Consider the following 24,288-nt stretch of genomic DNA (forward strand, 5'->3'; position numbering starts at 1 on the left):
GTGGAGAAGGTGCTGGCTGAAGAGTCCTTCACCCTCATCAACATCATGTGCAGCACCTGTGAATGGTGCTCATGTGCAGCCTTAAAGACTTTCAGCTGAAGCAGATAATTGGATGGCGTTCTGCATTTAAGTCATGTGTGATTCAAGCAGAACTGCCGGGAACTCGACCTTGTGATGTTCGTTTGTGAGACGCTGAGGACCGCGCCTGGGTTTGACACATCGAGCCCGTGAAGCAGGAAGGGTGAGGGACACATGCTGTCAGCACACATCAGAGGTGATTAAGTGTTTGACTAATTGTTGATAGTAACTTGGTATTTTGTTACGCAGTATACTTGAATTGTGATGAGAATTGTGCAGCTTGCTTCTCACTGCTGTGGCGTGCGGACAAGTGATCCTCCACCTGTTGTGAGAAGCTGCTCATTTGCATAAAGCTTAAAATACAGACCTGAATGTGTTGCTGATAGTGTGTGTCTTTTGAAGGATATTAGTTGTAACTGCTGACTTACCTCACCTCTTCTATGCTTCGCAGAGAGTCGGTTTGTCGTGTCCACCTGGGGGGTGTTTGGCGGTGGTAGTGGGTCCAGGAGCGCCGGGCTTCGATCCTTTTGGGCGCTGGAGAGCATGCCAGCCTTCACTCCACCAGAAGGACGCTATTTTGGTTTTTACACTTTGTTGGGCACCACCGGGTGAAATAAATAAATTGTTTTTGTTATTGGAACTGCTTTCTGGTTATTTTTAGCGCTGGGTTACGTCTGACGCAGGTCCGCTCCTCAACCCGCGTCGACACATAACAGTAGTTCCCGGCCATTCCATAATGGACCCAGCGGCAGAGGCGGTTCCTTTTGCCGAAAAAGTTCAAGAACACTTGGAGAAAATATGGGAGCAATTACAGCATCTCGCAAACCAAATTAAACAAACAGACGCCCGTGTTACGGAGCTTGCAGCGCAAGCCGTTCCGCTTCCTGCTGCTCCAGCTGCGGCACCATCGATACCGGTGCAGATAACTCCGTCACCCAGAGATTCGGCGTCCGAACCGATTATTTGTCATCCGGAGACGTCGAAGCCTGTGCTTCATTTTTGATGCAATGTTCTATGGTTTTTGCTCAGCGACCGGCTTCCTTCTTTTCTGATGTTAGCCGTGTTTCATATGTGACAAATTTGCTCCGAGGTGACGCCTTAGCTTGGGTCACAGCGTTGTGGAGTAACAACTCGCCATTGTTAGGATCCTTTAAGGATTTCTCCCGGGAGTTCCGACTGGTTTTTGACCATCCGGTGAAAACGAATACCGTTGCCCAACGGTTGCTGAATCTCAGGCAGGGGAGGCGGAGTGCGGCGGAGTATTCCGTGGACTTCCGGATTTTTTCTGCTCAGTCAGGTTGGAACGCCGCAGCTTTACGAGGAGTGTTTGTAGATGGGTTAAATGAGTCATTAAAAGATGAGCTGGCAGTCCGTGACGAGCCAAACGATTTAGATGAGCTAATATCGTTGGTGATTCGTCTAGATGATCGGATGAAGGAGCGTGGACGCGAGAGAGGGCGGCCATCAGAGCGGGTTTTTTCATCTCGGGGCTTTCCCCGACACAGATCTGGGCCGCCTCTTCTTCGCCCCACTGAGGCTCCTCCGACGGGACCTCTGGCTCCTCTTGCTGACGAGCCCATGCAGCTCGGACGAGCGGAGATCACTGTATTGCCCCGACATATAAGCGTCAAGAAAAATAATGGTGACGTATCTCCAGGTGTTCTGGGACAGGCAAAATAACACACACACACACACAAAAAAAAAAAAAAATCTTGTATGGGTTAATGTTTTGTTTTCTTTAAATAGGGGTTGTATTTTGTTTGGGGAGTCAGAGGCGTGTCTGGTGGAGTGAATGTTAGGCGGTTAGAAGTCCGTCTGGGCTCACTTGATTGTTGTTTTTTATGTGTTTTTAGGTATTTTCTGTTTGGGTTGTTGGGTCATTTTGTTTTGTTGTTTTTTATTTCCCTACATCCCTAACCCCAACCTCACTTGCCCCAAGACCATTCGTCTTGTGGGTTGTGGGGTGGTGCAGGTTGGTCACGCTGAGCGTTCTCAGAAGACCTCTGCACCTAGGGGGGGGGGTTGTTAGGGGCGTTTTTCTTGATTTGGTTAGGGCCCGGTTCCACTCCAGCCTCGGTGAGCCTTTGTACCGTTCGTCATTGGTGTTGCCGGGGTGTGGTGCAGCGGGAACATACCTCAGTCGGAGGGGTGGGCCGATCTGTTGCCGTTCGCCATTTCGGTAGTTCCACCCCTCCCGAGAGGCTGGGGTATGGTCGAGTTGGGGCACCGGACGTATTTCCGGTTTTCCGCTGCGCCTTGGGGTTGGGGCTGGGTTAGTTTTTCCTGTTCCCTTCCCCGGCTTAATGTTTTGAGCCGTTTGCCAAAATTGAGCCGCCGAGGGGCTCTGGGAGGGACCTGGGGTCTTTCTGGGTGCCGGGGAAGGTGACAGGGTTTACGGTTGTTTTATTTGCCCCCGGGGTTGTTTTTAGTAGTCCTCCGGGGGTTGGATTTTGATTTTGTTTTGTTTCCTTCAGGGTTCCACCTCCAGGGTTGATGGGACGGTCCTCTCGGGGGGGAATTGGCTTGGGGCCGACTAGCCAAGTGTGGCCGGGTCTGGGGTTCCGGGGTTGTGGGGAGGGTACCTCCTGGGGTTGATGGTACGGTCCTCTGGGGGGCGCCGTTTGCTCCATGTACACCTGGGGACCTTTGTGGGATTCTGCTTCTGGCTGTTCCTCCTGGAACTGGCGGTAAAGGCCTTCTGGGGGGGGTTAGGCTCTGCAGGTCGTTCTGGGGGGGTTGTTTGTTATTTTTCTTTTATGCATTTATGTTTGTATTGTGTTTGTGGGGCTGTGTTGGGTTTTTGCCTTTGGGTGTTTTTCTTTTCTCCCCGGGTTGGATGGGACGGTCCCCTGGGGAGGTTTTGGGTGGGTTTTGTGTTTTTTCTTGTGTGTTGGATTGTACTGGGGACTGTTTTGGGGTTTTTGTTGATGCCAGCCGGCCTTCCAGCTGCGGTGCCCTGTCCTGCTGTCTGTGATGGACCTTGGGAACGTTGTGCTGTCTGCTTCCTGACGAGGACCCCGGAGGGAGGTGCTGTTCTCGGGCCTGGTCTGTTCGGTCGCCGGGAGGCTTCCCGTTAAAGGGGGGGTACTGTTGTGTGTTGGGGGGTGTGGATGGACATTTTGGTGTTCTTTTCTTTTCTTTGCTCTCCAGGTGGCATGAAAACTGATTTGTCTGTGGAGAAGGTGCTGGCTGAAGAGTCCTTCACCCTCATCAACATCATGTGCAGCACCTGTGAATGGTGCTCACGTGCAGCCTTAAAGACTTTCACCTGAAGCAGATAATTGGATGGCGTTCTGCATTTAAGTCATGTGTGATTCAAGCAGAACTGCCGGGAACTCGACCTTGTGATGTTCGTTTGTGAGACGCTGAGGACCGCGCCTGGGTTTGACACATCGAGCCCGTGAAGCAGGAAGGGTGAGGGACACATGCTGTCAGCACACATCAGAGGTGATTAAGTGTTTGAATAATTGTTGATAGTAACTTGGTATTTTGTTACGCAGTATACTTGAATTGCGATGACAATTGTGCAGCTTGCTTCTCACTGCTGTGGCGTGCGGACAAGTGATCCTCCACCTGTTGTGAGAAGCTGCTCATTTGCATGAAGCTTAAAATACAGACCTGAATGTGTTGCTGATAGTGTGTGTCTTTTGAAGGATATTAGTTGTAACTGCTGACTTACCTCACCTCTTCTATGCTTCGCAGAGAGTCGGTTTGTCGTGTCCACCTGGGGGGTGTTTGGCGGTGGTAGTGGGTCCAGGAGCGCCGGGCTTCAATCCTTTTGGGCGCTGGAGAGCGTGCCAGCCTCCACTCCACCAGAAGGACGCTATTTTGGTTTTTACACTTTGTTGGGCACCACCGGGTGAAATAAATAAATTGTTTTTGTTATTGGAACCGCTTTCTGGTTATTTTTAGCGCTGGGTTACGTCTGACGCAGGTCCGCTCCTCAACCCGCGTCGACACATAACAGAAAATCTTTGGTGGAAGTTGAAGAAAATGGTCCATGACAAGGCTCCAACCTGCAAAGCTGATCTGGCAACAGCAATCAGAGAAAGTTGGAGCCAGATTGATGAAGAGTACTGTTTGTCACTCATTAAGTCCATGCCTCAGAGACTGCAAGCTGTTATAAAAGCCAGAGGTGGTGCAACAAAATACTAGTGATGTGTTGGAGCATTCTTTTGTTTTTCATGATTCCACAATTTTTTCCTCAGAGTTGAGTGATTCCATATTTTTTCCCTCTGCTTGGTCTAAAAAAGTAACCGTTACTGACTGCCACAATTTTTTTTTCCTGATTTCTTATAGTGTTTCTTAAAGCCAGAAAGTTGACATTTGAAATGACTTTAGTTTTGTGTCATGTCTGTGATCTGCTTTTTTTCTACAAAATTAAACAACTGAATGAACATCCTCCGAGGCCAGTGATTCCATAATTTTTGCCAGGGGTTGTATAAGCTCACTGGGTGTATTTGCTAGTCGCCAGTTTGTTGTGCCTTGTGCCTGCATTCCACCTCTGTTCCTGTGTTCCTCGTCCTGCCTGCTTCATTGTGTGTACCTAACCTCTAGCCTGTTGCCTCGATCACACCGATTGCCTGCTGATTTTTGTACTGCTGCTTTTTCTTGACTGCTTACTCGTGTATCGACCATTGCTATCCACTCAAGTAAAGCCTTTTTAGTTTTAGCCTTTTTAGTTGTCTGTTCGAGCCATGCATTTATGTCCAGCAATTCCTGACCATCCAGCCTGATAATGTTAAAGACAGGGCTTTTTCAAATTTTCCAAGATTTTTCCTGATTTAAACCTGTGCCAAATCAACATGCAGATCCACCTTGGATTTGCTGTGGCAACCCCGAGTGCAAACAAGGGAGCAGCCGAAGGGACTTACTTTTTGAACTTTGGACCTTGAAAACTGAATAGTTTTTAACCTATCAGGATATGAATCTGTAGTAAAAATTTCATAACGATACATGAAAAATTGTGGGCTCCAGACTGTTCACAAACAGACAAACAAACAGGGGTGAAAACATAACCTCCTCTAACTTTGTTGGCGGAGGTAATAAGACTGTAACATAAAATGTGGAAAAAGTGAAATGCTGTGAGCACTTTCCAAATGCACTGTAAATATAAAAGCCAAAATGACGGCATGCAAAAGAAATTGCACCCTTTACTGTAACAAGGAAATCATCACTTTTATAGTCAGTTTTCTTCAGACAAGTCAAAGAATGGATACATGAACACTGACAAGTCACTGAAAATGTCTTGGACTTCATTTACATCAATCATTAGCAAATACAAACAGTATGGTGCTGTATGGTAAATCTGTTTGGAGGACGCTGGTCTCAAAAAAATGAGTATTGAGTAACTAGTGGGGCAAACCACCAAGACACCCAGACAACCCTAGAAAACTAATAGGCTTCTGTGGCTGCAACTGGAGAAACCGTGCATAGTGTGGAGGTGATGGTCTCGTGGTTAAGCATTGGGCTTGAGACCACAGGATCCTCATTTCAACCTCCAGCCTGGCTGGAAAATCACTAAGGGCCCTTGGGCAAGGTCCTTAATCCCCAAGTTGCTCCCGGTGTGTAGTGAGCACCTTGCATGGCAGCACCCTGACATCAGTGAGTGAGTGTGTTTGGGTGAATGTGAGGCATAATTGTAAAGTGCTTTGAGCATCTGATGCAGATGGAAAAGTGCTATATACGAGGTCTATTAGAAAAGTATCCGACCTTATTATTTTTTTCAAAAACCATATGGATTTGAATCACGTGTGATTACATCAGACATGCTTGAACCCTCGTGGGCATGCAAGAGTTTTTTCATGCCTGTCGGTTACGTCATTCGCCTGTGGGCAGTCTTTGAGTGAGGAGTCGTCCACCCGCTCGTCGATTTTTTTCATTGTTTAGGAATGGCTCAGAGACTGTTGCTTTGTTTGATAAAAATTTTTTCAAAACTGTAAGGCACAACTGAGTGGACACCATTCAATAAATTCAGCTGGTTTTCGGTAAAAATTTTAACGGCTGATGAGAGATTTTGGTCTGGTAGTGTCACTTTAAGGACGGTCCACGGCGCCTGACGGCGATCTGCGCTTCGAGGCGGCAGCGTCTCGCCGTTTCAAGTTGAAAACTTCCACATTTCAGGCTCTGTTGATGCAGTAAGTCGTCAGAGAACAGAGAACTTTCAGAAGAAGTCGGCATGAGGAGTTTATTCGGACATTCCATTGTTAACGGTCATTTTGTAATGAAAGAACGTGCGGGCAGAGTCGCATGTCGGGCTGGACCCGACCGCGGGGGGTCGCGGCAGGAAAAACACCTCCGTTGGAAATCTTAACGGGCAAGTTGGAACATGCCCAAGCTGTTAAACAATTTCTCAGTTACTCACTTGTTGAAAGCCATTAAAAGCCGCCTGAATTCTACAAATGGTTTTCAACACGGAGGTGTTTTTCCTGTCGCGGCGCACACAGATTTGCCGAGTCGTCACGGAAACGACTCGGCGAATTTGCGCGTACGTCTTTCATTAAAAAAATGTCCTTAAACAGTGGAATGTCCACATAAATTCCTCATGCCAGCCTCTTCTGAATCTTCTCTGTTCTCTCACGATGTCCTGGGTGAATTAAGCCTTAAATTAGGATGTTTTCAGCTCGAAACAGGCCGACGACAGCGCCTGGAAGCGCTGCAGGACGTCCCGCTCCGTGGGAAGTCCTTACACCGACAGAAACACCCCATAATCTCTCATCAGCCGTTAAACTTTTCACAGAAAACCAGCTTAATTTCTCGAATAGTGTCCACTCGGATATCCCTCACAGGTCCAGAAAAAATTTTGATAAAGCAACGCGCGCCGTCTCGAGCAGCGTGTGAAACAAAGGAATTCAGCCGAGAGGGCGGGACCACATCTCACTCAAGGCCTGCCCACAGGGAAATGACGTCACCGACATGCGTGAAAAAACTCACGCATGCGCACGAGGGTTCAAGCATGATTGGTGTAATCGCATGTCATTCAAATCCATATAGTTAAAAAAAATAATAAAAGGGTCGGTTTATTATCTAAGAGACCTCGTAAATACAGTCCATTTATAGTGCAAGTTTTTTATTTTGCATTTTCAGTAATCCAAACTGTCAGAAATTTCTGTGAGTTCACCAACTGGGCTAAGTGCTGAAATGCTGTGCAGTGAGACTCTGTGTCACAACATGTCGCCATTAATATGGTCAAACACAGACCAACACCATTGCTTCAGACAACAGAAGAGCTGCTCTTTTCAAACAGAGCGGGACACACATAAAGTCTGGCTGTGTGGATGTCCAGTAAAAATTGCATTTTTCTGCCTCTTTTTCTCAATTTGTCACAATGTCTGGACTCAGATGGGATACTGTGGCCTAAAGAATTTACAAAGAGGTCTCATCAAACACAAGCAGTTGAACCACTCACATTCAAAGCCAGAAAAGACTCCAAACATACAGTCGGAACAGGACTGATGAAGGACGATTGTGGTCCCTGGCAGTGATGAGAGAGACTTTTAAAACTGAAGAAAGATAAGGAAAACCTCCGCAAGCAAGTCATCAGTGCTTTTGTTCAGAAGGAGCGACACATGGACTTCATTTATAAGTAAAGGTAAGTCCATAATATGTTTTTTAATTAAATGTGCTTTTTCTGTGTTACAATTTGTAAATGCTGATATGAGATTTTAAACATAACACATTAACTGCTGCCAAACAAACGTGAATAAGCTACTCTGTAAGGTTTATATGTTTGTAAATCTGATTGTGATGAAGTCAGAGTATAAAGTCACCGCACGTCACTGGTTAAAATACTTTCTTTTGTGAAGCACTGTTAGTAACATGAATTTTGTGAGGTGTTATTTAACTTTGCTATCACTAAAATTAGAGACAATCCTTAACAGTGCTATTATATTTGCTGACATCAAGTTTATGTAGAGAGGGGAGAACACATTTACCTGACTACTGTTCTCAAAACTCACCCTCATAGCATTTTTTCCCTCGCTTCAAAGAATAATTTGTCACTATTAAGTCACTAACATTCACTATGACACAAGGGGGAGGCAGGGCCTTTCTTCATTTGTGGGACTCTATGCAACATGTGTAGTGAGCGTAGGTCTGGCTCTGCACCTTCTCCACTACTGTGTGTCTGATGTGCTGTGTTCTGCAAATATGTAACACATCCAAAGATTGGACTTAACACCACGCTGACCTTTGACAAATACAAAATGCAGAGCACAAGAGCACAGTTTTTGTTTGCTTGTTTTTGCTGTAATAATAACACCTTTATAGCTGCAGAGAGGGAAATGGCATCTTTACACTCATTTTGTTTCACAGCCAAAAACAGTCATCAGTCATGTCACCGATTCAATGTGAATTGAACAGAGAATGAAGGATGTTCAAGTCATATTTTGGGCTTTCTGTAGCTGAAACCTCAGCTAAAACCAAAAACAAAGAGCCTATGTCTATCCCAGACACATCTGGGTCAAATACACATAGGCATATTAATTAAATACGAGGTCTGTTAGAAAAGTATCGTACCTTTTTATTTTTTTCAAAAACTATATGGATTTGATTCATATGTCAGCCAAACTTGAACCTTCATGCGCATGCGTGAGTTTTTCCACACCTGTCGGTTGCATCATTCGCCTGAGGGCAGGCTTTGAGTGAGCACTGCTCCACCCCTCTCATCGTTGTTTCATTGCAAGGAAATGGCGGAATGATTTGGGCTTTTTTTCCCATCAGAATCTTTTCAGAAACTGTTAGAGACAGGCAGCTGGAAACCATTTGAAAAATTTATCTGGGTTTCGGTGAAAATTTTACGGGCTTCACAGAGAATAAGGACTGTTACTACAGCTTTAAGGACGGCCCACAATGGCGCACGGCCCGCCGCACTCTGAGCCGCCATCGAGAGGCAGAACCCACCACATCATTTCTAAATGGATGGCTTTGTGGAGCCGGGACCGTCATGTGCAATTTCTCTGGTTATCACAAGAGCTGGACAGCCATTTTCCGGCAGATTTCACTTTTAACAAGAGATTTTGTCATGGAAAGCCGCGCGGAGGCTTCGCGAGTCACAACCGATTCGCTGATGAAGCGAGACAAAGGAACACCTCCGTTTCGGAGTGTTAGAGGGCAAGTTGGGACATGCCCAGCTCTCCACAATTTCTCTTATACTCACTCGACTGGTAAGCACTGAAAGCCGAGATAGGCATGTCCCAACTTGTCCTCTAACACTCCGAAACGGAGGTGTTCCTTTGTCTCGCTTCATCAGCGAATCGGTCGGGACGCGCGAAGCCTCCGCGCGGCTTTCCATGACAAAATCTCTTGTTAAAAGTGAAATCTGCCGGAAAATGGCTGTCTAGCTCTTGTGATAACCAGAGAAATTGCACACGATGGTCCCGGCTCCACACAGCGATCCGTTTAGAAGTGATGTGGTGGTTTCTGCCTCTCGATGGCGGCTCAGAGCGCGGCGGGCCGTGCGCCATTGTGGGCCGTCCTTAAAGCTGTAGTAACACTCCTTATTCTCTGTGAAGCCCGTAAAATTTTCACCGAAAGCCAGATAAATTTTTCGAATGGTTTCTAGCTGCCTCTCTCTAACAGTTTCTGAAAAAATTCTGATGGAAAAAAAAGCCCAAACCATTCCGCCTTTTCCTCGCAATGAAACAACAACAAGAGGGGTGGAGCAGTGCTCACTCAAAGCCTGCCCACAGGCGAATGACGCAACCGACAGGCGTGGAAAAACTCACGCATGCGCATGAAGGTTCAAGCTTGGCTGATGTAAAAACATATGAATCAAATCCATATAGTTTTTGAAAAAAATAAAAAGGTACGATACTTTTCTAACAGACCTCGTATTTGTATTAAAAAATGCAGTTGTTAGATAATATCTGTGCTAATTCCTTATTTTATGTTAGTTATCAAGCATTTACTTTTGCTAGCTGTTTAAAAGTGTCTCGAACCTGGTTTAAAGTTTCAACAAGAGTTAAGTTTCACTTCAATTATGCATGTGCAAGTTTTAGATAAAGAGAGGGCTCCCCCTGTCTGTGAGAGCCAGTAACTTTAGAATTGTGAGACTAAACCACATCCACTGTAACACCCACATTGTCTATAAAGGTGTTGTACAAGCCATCTTCATGGTCCTACACAAGATGGAGTCAGCCTGTGGGGACTTGGGCCCGGTTTCAACGTGACTTTCAATAAATTCAACATGAGTAATATAACGATTTGGTTCTTGGTAAGGGGAAGTATATTACATAAAGAACTGGGAGAAATTACACAGTGTCTGACATTTGAAGGAATCTGAAATATACCAAGTCATATTTAAATTCTATTCTATTGGATGTGCTTTCAAACATTATTTGAAAATACATCTGAAATGCTGCCATCTAGTAGGTTACAGGATCAAATATAGTATTTGAAATATGAACAAAATCTGCTCACCACCACCCACCTTATAATAGCAGCTGTCACAGAGCACAACAGGCACTTTTCTGGAGAGCAAAAAGGTGAGTCTGCTGTCAGGTGAGGTGAGAGATTTTGTTCCTTACCACTGTTGCCTAAGTGCTTGCAGGTGAGATGGTAATAGTGTAGACCTTACTCGTGTATAGCACCATGGGGCGATTATGCTGTGATTTGGCACTGCATAAACAAATATAACTGAAGCAAACTGAATTGAGGTAATACAGAATGTGTGACACTGTACAGTCCTGTGTTCAGGAATCTAAAACTTGCACTTCTCTGGCACAGTTTATACAGCAGGAGCACATCAAACATGAGTACATCATAATTATATCAGAATTAAATCAGTGTTTGAAAGGAAGGGGTGGAATATGAAGATATCTCAGACCTTTTTATCATAAGCAGTTCCTATGTGTGTGCACATAACGACTACAAATGAAGGGAAGATAATGGCATCATTTGGCTCACGGGGTAAATGGGTACACACCACTCTGTGGAGTCACTTTACCTCAGTGTAAGCCTGTGTGACCTGCTCATACAGGCTCTGATGGCGGTGGATGGCAAGTTCCAACTCCTGCATCTCTGTTGGCAAACCACCTTCACTGCAGACTTTACACCAAGCTTCTACCTCTGTCAGGAACTGCAGAGACAAAATACAGTTAGACACTGAAATTTATATGCTGAAACGTGACTTAATCCAAATGAGACTACTTTGAAAGCCTTGTTCTCCAAGGGAAAGTCATCTTCTAACCAGCTAAAACAAACTTTGGACACACTTTCGTCACTGAATTTGAAAAATATGATTTAATAAAGGGAGCAGCCGAAGGGACTTACTTAATAAACACCCAAACCAAGGTTAGCCTGTTAGCTTAGGTGGTCAGACTCAAAGAAAGGGGAGTGTTCAGGCTTCTTTTGTCACACACTGAGCCACCCATGTACCACCCCCTTATGCTGCTGCCAACATGACGATGCCCAGACAAGAGCTTCGTATCAGCTGTTCCGGGTTACTATAGCAATCCTATGGGTGATGTACTGCAGCCTTTGTCCAGCATATATACACTATATATATGTATGTATATACAACCCCTGGCAATAATTATGGAATCACCGGCCTCGGAGGATGTTCATTCAGTTGTTTAATTTTGTAGAAAAAAAGCAGATCACAGACATGACACAAAACTAAAGTCATTTCAAATGGCAACTTTCTGGCTTTAAGAAACACTATAAGAAATCAGGAAAAATAATTGTGGCAGTCAGTAACGGTTACTTTTATAGACCAAGCAGAGGGAAAAAAATATGGACTCACTCAATTCTGAGGAATAAATTATGGAATCACCATGTAAATTTTCATCCCCAAAACTAACACCTGCATCAAATCAGATCTGCTTGTTAGTCTGCATCTAAAAAGGAGCGATCACACCTTGGAGAGCTGTTGCACCAAGTTGACTGACATGAATCATGGCTCCAACACGAGAGTCAATTGAAACAAAGGAGTCAACTGAAACAAAGGAGAGGATTATCAAACTCTTAAAAGAGGGTAAATCATCACGCAATGTTGCAAAAGATGTTGGTTGTTCATAGTCAGCTGTGTCTAAACTCTGGACCAAATACAAACAACATGGGAAGGTTGTTAAAGGCAAACATACTGGTAGACCAAGGAAGACATCAAAGCGTCAAGACAGAAAACTTAAAGCAATATGTCTCAAAAATCGAAAATGCACAACAAAACAAATGAGGAACGAATGGGAGGAAACTGGAGTCAACGTCTGTGACCGAACTGTAAGAAACCGCCTAAAGGAAATGGGATTCACATACAGAAAAACTAAACGAAAGCCAGCATTAACACCTAAACAGAAAAAAACAAGGTTACAATGGGCTAAGGAAAAGCATTCGTGGACTGTGGATGACTGGATGAAAGTCATATTCAGTGATGAATCTCGAATCTGCATTGGGCAAGGTGATGATGCTGGAACTTTTGTTTGGTGCCGTTCCAATGAGATTTATAAAGATGACTGCCTGAAGAGAACATGTAAATTTCCACAGTCATTGATGATATGGGGCTGCATGTCAGGTAAAGGCACTGGGGAGATGGCTGTCATTACATCATCAATAAATGCACAAGTTTACATTGATATTTTGGACACTTTTCTTATCCCATCAATTGAAAGGATGTTTGGGGATGATGAAATCATTTTTCAAGATGATAATGTATCTTGCCATAGAGCAAAAACTGTGAAAACATTCCTTGCAAAAAGACACATAGGGTCAATGTCATGGCCTGCAAATAGTCCGGATCTTAATCCAATTGAAAATCTTTGGTGGAAGTTGAAGAAAATGGTCCATGACAAGGCTCCAACCTGCAAAGCTGATCTGACAACAGCAATCAGAGAAAGTTGGAGCCAGATTGATGAAGAGTACTGTTTGTCACTCATTAAGTCCATGCCTCAGAGTCTGCAAGCTGTTATAAAAGCCAGAGGTGGTGCAACAAAATACTAGTGATGTGTTGGAGCGTTCTTTTGTTTTTCATGATTCCATAATTTTTTCCTCAGAGTTGAGTGATTCCATATTTTTTTCCCTCTGCTTGGTCTAAAAAAGTAACCGTTACTGACTGCCACAATTATTTTTTCTTGATTTCTTATAGTGTTTCTTAAAGCCAGAAAGTTGCCATTTGAAATGACTTTAGTTTTGCGTCATGTCTGTGATCTGCTTTTTTCTACAAAAGTAAACAACTGAATGAACATCCTCCGAGGCCGGTGATTCCATAATCTTTGCCAGGGGTTGTATATGTATATATAGACACACACAGTGGTAGGCACTGTTCAGCTAATCCGATAACCGATAATTATCAAAGCTTATGTTTTTGTTAGAGGATTAGCTTTTCAGATAAGTTTTAAAACCATCATCAGACCAATTATCTTCCAATAAATTTATTTCCGATAGCTTTCAGTCTGCTAACTTTTTTTGCTGGTAAATTGAGCAAAGTTGAACAGTCAAAAACATTTATAAACCCTAAAATCAAACATTTTAGTCCCTGTTGTGTCTAGATCAGTGGTTTGTGGCAGACTGGCTGTTGCTTGCTGATCACATCATCAATAAGCGCAAGATGTGATTGGCTGGTTGACGCAGGGAGCATTGTGGGTAGTGTAGTTCAGGTTCACTTTGGATGTTACACTGTTACCATCAGCTCGACACAAACAAAGCAGACTAATTTTAGCATTATTTTATTTTATTCCTTTGTGGCTGACGGGATAATGTAATCGCCAAGACTCGGTGGGAGAGAGATCTCATGGTGCAGCTGGGCGATTCTATGGTAACGGAATTACAATTGGAGCACATTTTTAATGGGGAGCTAAAATATGGCATATTTTCCCGTTGTTGTAATTCCGTTACCATAGAATCACCCAGCTGTGTTAGAGGGACTTTTCTTCACCGTTTAGACACCGTTTTGGATAATTTGAATGCTTTATGTGGCTTATTTTCTTCAGAATTTAATGAATCCAACTGAAACTAACAGGTAATAATTTATATTTACTATGTGTCTTTTACTCTGCCAAGCAATGCATTAATGGATGTATTTCAGTCATTTAAGCAGCAGCTTAAACAACAATTTAAAAACCAGCAGCTTTAAGTTCGTAAATGACGGTGTATATAATACTGAGATAAACTGTGACTTCTAATACTGTGTTTTACTGCTTTTGAAAGATGATGACAGTGTTTGGGGTTTTATTTTTTATTCATTCATTTTCGTGCGTTCTTTTTGTGTTTGTGATCCTTGAATTTATCCAGCAGACCCTGTGGCACTCAAGCCTGGTTCACACGGCAAGATTTTAAAATGATCTGTAGGTTTCCAAAACCTGAGAGACCACACACATGGAGATAAAAAAAAAAAAAAATCATAGATCTAACAGTGTTGGTCGTACAGTGTGCGGTGTGCAGCCACATGGTAAGGACAACACCACCACACATGAACAGATTTTACACATGACCATTCCCAGATCAGACAGGAAATCTTGCAAAATCTCTCGAGATTAAACGTGACTTCATCGTAAACAAACAGATGTAGTTTGTGGACTATTTACAATTGAGGAAAAAAACAATACAAAAAGAAAAAGAAAAGGCGTTCTTTAAAGGAGTGGAGACGGCGCAACCCCTGGACTTGTAAGTCATAACAGCTGTTTTGATTTTTAGATTTCGCTCCGTGCGGCCATCACCTCACTTTCTGATTCTGAACCAATAAACCACCCAAAAAATTAGCGGAAGCTACAGCTAATCGATAACCGATAACTTTCAGTATTGTCTCCAGTACACTTACAACTAACAAGCTGAATCGCTTCTGGTAGTATCAAAGGTGACCACAGACCCAAACAATGAGGCAGCACTTCTGTCTTTGAGTGCTTGCCCCCTTCTGGAAGGTCCTGCTTACTACATAGCTTGCAGCAGTGAGAGGAGCAGCGAAGCTCAACTCTATACTCAAAAGCAGTGTCGCCGTGAGGCGGAGGTCTTGGAAAATAAAGCAATGTTGACTTAAGGTTTTGATTTATAAATAAAATTAATACTGATAGAATAACTCCATTAATGTCAATTCTGTCATTTATGCAAAGATAAAACATAACATATATCTTTTAATTTTAAATAATGCACTAATTCTGAAGTTTTATAACAAACACAGACAGATGTCAAAGGGATTATGGGTAAAAGGTGCCTCCGCTAACACTGATTGCTTGAGTCATTCATTCTATGTAAAAACCAATACGTTAATGTGAGGTGTGTGTTAGTGTTTACATATAAATGTGCTTTTGTAAAATACGCATTTTTTGTGTTAAAAAAAAAGAGTCATTTGCAAAACAAAGCCAAGTTGTGATTATATATATAAAACCGGTGTCAAAATAAATAGAACACTGCCATCTAATGGTGCCCAGACGCTTAGTACTTAGGGCGAATACTGCCATGAACACTACTGGCCAGTAGATGGCAGCAGAGACCGTGAAAACTTGCCAAAAAAAAAATTCCAGATAATCAGTGTCTGCTAAGATGCGTGGAATTTAATAAACGTAATTTCAGACATATTATACAAAATATTTTTCTGGAACAAAGATGACAGACAGTGTTTGACATAAGCAAGATGTTAAACAGCAAACAGGAATCAACTGCAATGATTCCAATTGAAAATAATGGAGAAGCAACCTGTGCTTCTTCTGGTATTTTTACATAAAACAAACACGATAACGTCTATAAACCCAGAGAATATATTCAAGAGGGTTTTAGGCACAACATACATAGAGTTCAATGCTGTTGTCCGTGTGGAGCCTGATCAGAGTGTCTCAAATACATTTCTTCTGTCATGAATGTACTGAGATTACCCATAATGCACCTGGACATAGCATGTCTACACTAAAACTTTCAAAATTAGATTAATGGTTATCGAAACTAACTTTTTGGTTAGATGTGCCCAACACTGTGTGTGTGTGTGTGTATATATATATATATATATATATATATATATATATATATATATATATATATATATATACACAGTGAGGAAAATAAGTATTTGAACACCCTGCGATTTTGCAAGTTCTCCCACTTAGAAATCATGGAGGGGTCTGAAATTTTCATCTTAGGTCCATGTCCACTGTGAGAGACATAATCTAAAAAAAAAAAAAAATCCGGAAGTCACAATGTTTGATTTTTTAATAATTTATTTGTATGTTACTGCTACAAATAAGTATTTGAACACCTGTGAAAATCAATGTTAATATTTGGTACAGTAGCCTTTATTTGCAATTACAGATGTCAAACGTTTCCTGTAGTTTTTCAACAGGTTTGCACACACTGCAGCAGAGATTTTGGTCCACTCCTCCATACAGATCTTCTCTAGATCTTTCAGGTTTGGAGTTTCAGCTCCCTCCAAAGATTTTCTATTGAGTTCAGGTCTGGAGACTGGCCAGGCCACTCCAGGACCTTGAAATGCTTCTTACGGAGCTCCTCCTTAGTTGCCCTGGCTGTGTGTTTGGGGTCATTGTCATGCTGGGAGACCCAGCCATGACCCATCTTCAATGCTCTTACTGAGGGAAGGAGGTTGTTTGCCAAAATCTCGCAATACATGACCTCATCCATCCTCCCTTCAATACGGTGCAGTCGTCCTGTCCCCTTTGCAGAAGAGCACCCCCAGAGTATGATGTTTCCACCCACATGCTTCACGGTTGGGATGGTTTTCTTGGGGTTGTTCTCATCCTCTAAACATGGTAAGTGGAGTTGATTCCAAAAAGCTCTATTCTGGTCTCATCTGACCACATGACCTTCTCCCATGCCTCCTCTGGATCATCCAGATGGTCACTGGTGAACTTCAAATGGGCCTGGACATGTGCTAACTTGAGCAGGGGGACCTTGCTGCCCTGCAGGATTTTAAAGCATGACAGCATCATGTGTTACTTACGTAATCTTTGTGACTGTGGTCCCAGCTCTCTTCGGGTCATTGACCAGGTCCTACCCAGACTGAGGGAGATTGACAGTCATCTTGTGTTTCTTCCACTTTCTAACAAATAATCATAACAGTTGTCTTCTACCAAGCTGCTTGCCTGTTGTCCTGTAGTTCATCCCAGCTTTGTGGAGTTCTACAGTTTTGTCCCTGGTGTCCTTAGACAGCTCTTTGGTCTTGGCTATGGTGGACAGGTTGGAGTATGATTGACTGAGTGTGTGAACAGGTGTCTTTTATACAGGTAACAAGTTCAAACAGGTGCAATTAATACAGGTAAAGAGTGCAGAATAAGAGGGCTTCTTAAAGAAAAATTAACAGGTCTGTGTGAGCCAGAATTCTTGCTGGTTGGTAGGTGTTCAAATACTTGTTTGCAGCAGTAACATACAAATAAATTATTAAAAAAGCATACATTGTGATTTTTTTAGATTATGTCTCTCACAGTGGACATGCACCTAAGATGAAAATTTCAGACCCCTCCATGATTTCTAAGTGGGAGAACTTGCAAAACCGCAGGGTATTCAAATACTTATTTTCCTCAATGTACATACTTGGGCTTTTCTGAAGCCTGAAACTGTCCAATACTGAATGGATGGAATCATAAGCAAAACTGAACAATTTTACTGACAAGAAATCTGCCATTCTAATTTTTGTTTACACAATCTTAAGTTCATGTGCTGTGATTTTTTTTGTTGTTGTTTGTTTGTTTTATTTTTGGTTAAATTTGGTGAAATACAATAACCAGGATTCTCTCTTGAATCAACACCAACCCTGACGGTGACGTTAATAAAGGAATATATAAAAACCAGATCTCAGAAACTCCGCAGAATGGGTCCTGGTAAGCACTTGGATGGGAAACCTTTTAGGAATAACAGAGGCTGTGCCTGTTTCTCCAGGTAAAATTGGAGTTGCATTAGGAAGAGCATCTGCCATAAAACTTGTACCAAATAATTTCCTGGATCTGTTATGACACCCCTGGACAGAAAGGGGCCATCCGAAAGTCCAACATCAACAAAAATAAGCAAACATGGAGGGAGTCCATTTATCGCCATTGTCAAACAAAGGAAGGCAAAAGTTATATCATCACATCTGTTTTATTTCTGAGAGCACTAAAGCTCAAAAAGTGATTCACAGACTACAAGTAAAGGCTGTACACAGTTAGCCCCTCATTCAAGGAATTGTTTGTTGTCTTTTTAGCACATTTTGGTGCTGAGATGAACCTGCTTCAAACTGTTTTATCTCGTTTTTATTTTCTTAGACATTGCAAATGACTTTGTTTTTACCTCTTTCTACAGGATTATAGACCCATGAAGCTCAAAGCAGGACTGACATTTCATGAACAGAACTTTACGTTTTTTTAAGTTATACCCATGAAACTTTCTTTGAGGTCAGCAAAGTCACATGTCAAATACATTTAAAAGACACTAATCTCATATTTTGTGCCACAGAAATTAATTTAAACAAGACAACATTGAGTCAATGGGAAGCAGTTTATTAGCTGCTGCTTTAGTACCTGAAGTACAGCTCACTGAACATGGAGGACTGAACATAGCAGAGAAACATGTGGTTAATTCAAGCTGATGCTCTCACCTGCTCTGCCTTTTGGTGGAAAACAGATGACATCGCGAGGATAGTGGAACGCTCATCAAGTGCAGCTGCAAAGCTTTTCCATTCCTGATCAAGCTGACCTGAGATCTGCTTGATCTGACTAGATGCATAGTGACCAGACTCAGCCAGGCGGTTTGCCACTGACATGATCCTGTTGATGTTCACATATGCATTCTGTGGGCAAAGAAAAAGTTACCACTACTGCAGCAAATACAACAGATTGAACTGATGCTGACAGCAGAGGTTTCCACAGATCCACTTAGGAACCACTTTTTAGTACTGCCAAATCAGATCAGTTTGAACGTCATTTCAGTTGGTCTGGAGCGGGGGCTTCATTTATGAATGCATTCGCACAGACAAAAGCTAAAAATGGCATACAAAAAAAAAGAAAGCTGACATTTTTTAAATAACTCTTTGTATTTTAATTTAGTGCATGTGGATCTACCTCATACAGTAGTGTTCAGAATAATAGTAGTGCTATGTGACTAAAAAGATTAATCCAGGTTTTGAGTATATTTCTTATTGTTACATGGGAAACAAGGTACCAGTAGATTCAGTAGATTCTCACAAATCCAACAAGACCAAGCATTCATGATATGCACACTCTTAAGGCTATGAAATTGGGCTATTAGTAAAAAAGCAGAAAAAGGGGTGTTCACAATAATAGTAGCATCTGCTGTTGACGCTACAAACTCAAAACTATTATGTTCAAACTGCTTTTTTAGCAATCCTGTGGATCACTAAACTAGTATTTAGTTGTACAACCACAGTTTTTCATGATTTCTTCACATCCGCGAGGCATTAATTTTGTTGGTTTGGAACAAGATTTTACTCATTTACTAGTGTACTTGGGGTCACTGTCTTGTTGAAACACCCATTTCAAGGGCATGTCCTCTTCAGCATAAGGCAACATGACCTCTTCAAGTATTCTGACATATCCAAACTAATCCATGATACCTGGTATGCGATATATAGGCCCAACACCATAGTAGGAGAAACATGCCCATATCATGATGCTTGCACCACCATGCTTCACTGTCTTCACTGTGAACTGTGGCTTGAATTCAGAGTTTGGGGTTCATCTCACAAACTGTCTGCGGCCCTTGGACCCAAAAAGAACAATTTTACTCTCATCAGTCCACAAAATATTTCTCCATTTCTCTTTAGGCCAGTTGATGTTTTCTTTGGCAAATTGTAACCTCTTCAGCACATGTCTTTTATTTAACAGAGGGACTTTGCGGGGGATTCTTGCAAATAAATTAGCTTCACACAGGCGTCTTCTAACTGTCACAGCACTTACAGGTAACTCCAGACTGTCTTTGATCATCCTGGAGCTGATCAATGGGTGAGCCTTTGCCATTCTGGTTATTCTTCTATCCATTTTCATGGTTGTTTTCCGTTTTCTTACACACGTCTGTTTTTTTGTCCATTTTAAAGCATTGGAGATCATTGTAGATGAACAGCCTATAATGTTTTGCACCTGCGTATAGGTTTTCCCCTCTCCAATCAACTTTTTAATCAAACTACGCTGTTCTTCTGAATAATGTCTTGAACGTCCCATTTTCCTCAGGCTTTCAAAGAGAAAAGCATGTTCAACAGGTGCTGGCTTCATCCTTACATAGGGGACACCTGATTCATACCTGTTTGTTCCACAAAATTGACGAACTCACTGACTGAATGCCACACTACTATTATTGTGAACACCCCCTTTTCTACTTTTTTTTTTTACTAATAGCCCAATTTCATAGCCTTAAGAGTGTGCATATCATGAATGCTTGGTCTTGTTGGATTTGTGAGAATCTACTGAATCTACTGGTACCTTGTTTTCCATGTAACAATAAGAAATATACTCAAAACCTGGATTAATCTTTTTAGTCACATATTATTCTGAACACTACTGTATGCCACCCTCTTCACGCTCACAAATGGTCAATGCAAAACACCTCATGATATTTACCATTTACATGAAGCCCAAAACGTGTACTTATCATGGCTACCAAGAGGAAGAAAACGAAAATAAATGTTTCTGGAACAGAACCTGAGACGCTTGTGTGTGGTCGTAGCACTGGAATACAGAGGTAGGAAACTCCAGCTTCAGTGAATAAAATCCGATCACCTATTGTTTCTACCTGTGCACCTAAAACAGGTAATTTCACTGATTAGCTCATCTACCTGCCTGAAGAGCTGAACTAAGTAGAATCAGCTGGTTTAATGTTTTGATAGAACAAATATGCTGTAGGACTTTACTCACTGGAGATGGAGTTTTCCACCTCTGGTGAGATGACAGTATGTTCTCACACCCAAGTCAGAACAATCAAGTTGGTTCATTTTGACTCAATGTCAATGCAGTGCATCCAGAAAGTATTCACAGCACTTCACTTTGCACATTTTGTTATGCTACAGCCTTATTCCAAAATTGATCATTTTTTCCCCTCAAACTTCTACACACAATACCCCATAATGACAATGTGTTTTATTTTAGCAAATTTATTAAATATAAAAAAAAACTAAGAAATCGCATGTACATAAGTATTCACATCATTTGCCATCCTGTTTCCACTGATCTTCCTTGAGATGTTTCTACAGCTTAATTCTGCCTGGGGTAAATTCAGTTGATTGGACATGATTTGGAAAGTCACACACTTGTCTAAATATAAGGTTCCACAGTTGACAGTGCATGTCAGAGCACGAACCAAGCATGAAGTCAAAGGAATTGTCTGTAGACCTCCGAGACAAGGTTGTCTCAAGGCACAAATCTGGAGAAGGGTACAGAAACATTTCTGCTGCTTTGAAGGTCCCAAACAGCACAGTGGCCTCCATTATCTGTAAATGGAAGACACTGAGATTCACCAGAACACTTCCTGGAGCTGGCCGCCCATCTAAACTGAGCAGTTGGGGGAGAAAGGCCTTAAGCCCCTTTCACACCGGGGCCAACGCAGAGTTGTGTATTGCGGCGTACTGACCACGCCAAGCTATGCAAATCTACGTTACTTTTAAGCAGCTGTACGCCAGGTTTTTGCTCCCCTACACAGCAGTATGCTGAGCGCTACGCAACGTAGATGCAAAAAAATTAAACCTGTTTAATTTTTTCGACGCAGAAAGCATACAGTTTTTAAGCAAGTCTGCACAACACCATGCTACTGTGTATAAATCTACACAACACTGCACACCACTCTACACCAGTGCGAAAAATCCTTTCATCAGTACATACCTGGATTGATAGATTTTATTCATCCCATTGGACTTTGCTGACAGTGAAGCTTCAAAACCACAGAAGAATTGCCAGGCCAAGCTTTCACGTTTAGAGGACATGTCCACGTTCACTATTCATGGACAGATCGCCAGTGAGAGGACATCTCCATGACCACCATTGACTTCTCATGGACGGCTCGAGCGCACGACCACCAGATGCAGCTCTGCTTTGCTTTCACCTCCTCCAGTTCTCTCAAGATTGTGGAAAGTTAAGTAAAGTCCATTAACTCCTGCTCACGGCCAGATAACCAGCAAGAGGACATGTCCACAGTCCACTCCTCATGCACGGAATGTGCAGGCGATTGCCGGATGTAGATCTTCAGCATTTTAACCTTCTTAAGTTCTCTCACGATTGTGGCACGTTAATAAAGTCCATTAACTCCTGAAAATAATGTCTTCTGACTTTTTCCAATGTATCAAATCCATCTGTGTGTCAAGGCAGTCTGTTATGTCATGGAGCCGAACTTCTCCCCTCTGCAAGCAAGGCCCCCCCCCCCCCATGTGCAAAAATGCAGCCGTGACGATGCACCTTGTCTCCTGCTATACGCCTGGAAACGTGAGCGCCATTCATGTACTGCTTTGAGAATGGAATGCATTTCCACAATGCCAAAAAAAGTAGGCAGGAATGGACTGTGAGAGGCAGAAAATTACCGGCGAGGACGACATACGTGGCAGTAAGCAACTGTACGCAAGACTAGGAATGCAACCATAAGCAATCACAGAACAGCCTACACAGGGACTACGTCAAAGCTGCGCGCACTCCATACGCATCACAACGCAACTGTATGCAAGCCCAGTGTGAAATGGGCTTTCGTCAGGGAGGTGACCAAGAAGCCAACGGTCACTCTGTCAGAGCTCCAGCATTCCTCTGTGCAGAGAGAAGAACGTTCCAGAAAGACAACCATAAACCACATGGAACCCACTCCTTAGTAAAAGGCACATGGCAGCCCACCTGGAATTTGCCAAAAGGCACCTGAAGGACTCTCAGACCATGAAATACAAAATTCTCTGGTCTAATGAGACAACAATTGAACTTTTTGGCGTGAATGCCAGGTGTGATGTTTGGAGGAAACCAGGCACCATCCCTAAAGTGAAGCATGGTGGTGGCAGCATCATGCTGTGGGGATGTTTTTCAGTGGCAGGAACTGGGAGAGTAGTCAGGATTGAGGGGAAAAATGAATGCAGCAATGTAAAGAGACATCATGGATGAGAACATGCTCCAGAGCGCTCTTGACCTCAGACTGGGGTGACACTTCTTCTTTCGGCAGGACAATGATCCTAAGCACCCAGCTAATGCCTGGTTCACACAGTAAGATTTTAAAATTGTCGGTAGGTTTTCAATACCTGAGAAACCACACAAATGGCAAAAAAAATAAATAAATAACAGTTTTGGTTGTACAGTGTGTGGCGTGCAGCCACATGGAAAAACAACACACCACACACAACAGATTTCACACACGAACATTCCGAGGTCAGACAGGAAATCTTGTCAAACCTCTCAAGATTAAGTCTGACTTCGAAGTAAACGAACATAGTGGACAAGGAAGAAGCAATGGCGATAGTTTGTGGACTATTTCTAACAGAAAAAAATTATAGAAAAAGAAAAGCCATTGGTTAAAGGAGTGGAGACAGCGCGAGCACCGGAGTTTGGTGTGCCATGACAGATGTTTTGATTTTGGATTCCCCTCTGTGTGTCCGTCACCTCACATTCTGATCAGCTACACGTCACATTCAACAGGCTGCATGCTTGTTTGTACTCGGGGCACACCCCACACGCTGGGATATCGGGCCAAGACAATCCAACACGCTGTAAATCCACAATTTGATGTCTGAGCCATCCAGATGTCCTTCCGAGCAGACTAGAGCACTCTTAACACACCACAGACAGCATTAATATCTGATAACATTATCTTTAGAGCCATCATGATAGTCAGTGCATCCTTAAGATTGTAGGAAGGGGAAGATTGAGTCCGAAATCAGCATAATTATCTTGCTGTGTAAAGCAGGAATTAGATATCAAAAAGTGGCTTCAGAACAACTCTGCAAATGTCCTTGAGTGGTCCAGCCCAGATCTGAATCCAATCGAGCATCTCTGGAGAGATCTGAAAATGGCTGTGCACTGACGCTCCCCATCCAACTTGATCGAGCCTGAGAGGTGCTGCAAAGAGGAATGGGTAAAACTGCCCAAAGATAGATGCGCCAAGATTCTGGCATCATATTCAAGAAAACTTGAGGCTGTGATTATTGCAAATGGTGCATCAGCAAAGTATTGAGCAAAGGGTGTCAATACTTACGTACATTTTAAAAATTTGCACATTTTTTTTTAAAACAACCTTTTCTCATGTTGTCATTATGGGGTGTTGAGGGAAAAATGAATTTACTCCATTTTGGAATAAGGCTTTAATATAACAAAATGTGAAAAAAGTGAAGCACTGTGA

At 42.7% G+C, this 24,288-nt stretch overlaps 1 protein-coding gene across 2 annotated transcripts in view; it reads right to left on the bottom strand.

Moving 5' to 3' along the window:
• The window catches only part of kalrna (kalirin RhoGEF kinase a), a 609,141-nt gene that overhangs the window by 414,383 nt on the left and 170,470 nt on the right, over positions 1-24,288 (bottom strand). For both annotated transcript variants that reach the window (XM_034186645.1, XM_034186644.1), the window contains exons 10-11: positions 18,581-18,772; positions 11,024-11,155 (exon numbers count right to left, since the gene is read on the bottom strand). In XM_034186645.1, coding sequence (XP_034042536.1) covers positions 11,024-11,155; positions 18,581-18,772 — 324 coding nt within the window. The remainder of the gene's footprint in view (positions 1-11,023; positions 11,156-18,580; positions 18,773-24,288) is intronic.

This window comes from Thalassophryne amazonica, chromosome 14 (assembly GCF_902500255.1).
Source record: "Thalassophryne amazonica chromosome 14, fThaAma1.1, whole genome shotgun sequence".
In the NCBI taxonomy this organism is placed as follows: domain Eukaryota; kingdom Metazoa; phylum Chordata; class Actinopteri; order Batrachoidiformes; family Batrachoididae; genus Thalassophryne; species Thalassophryne amazonica.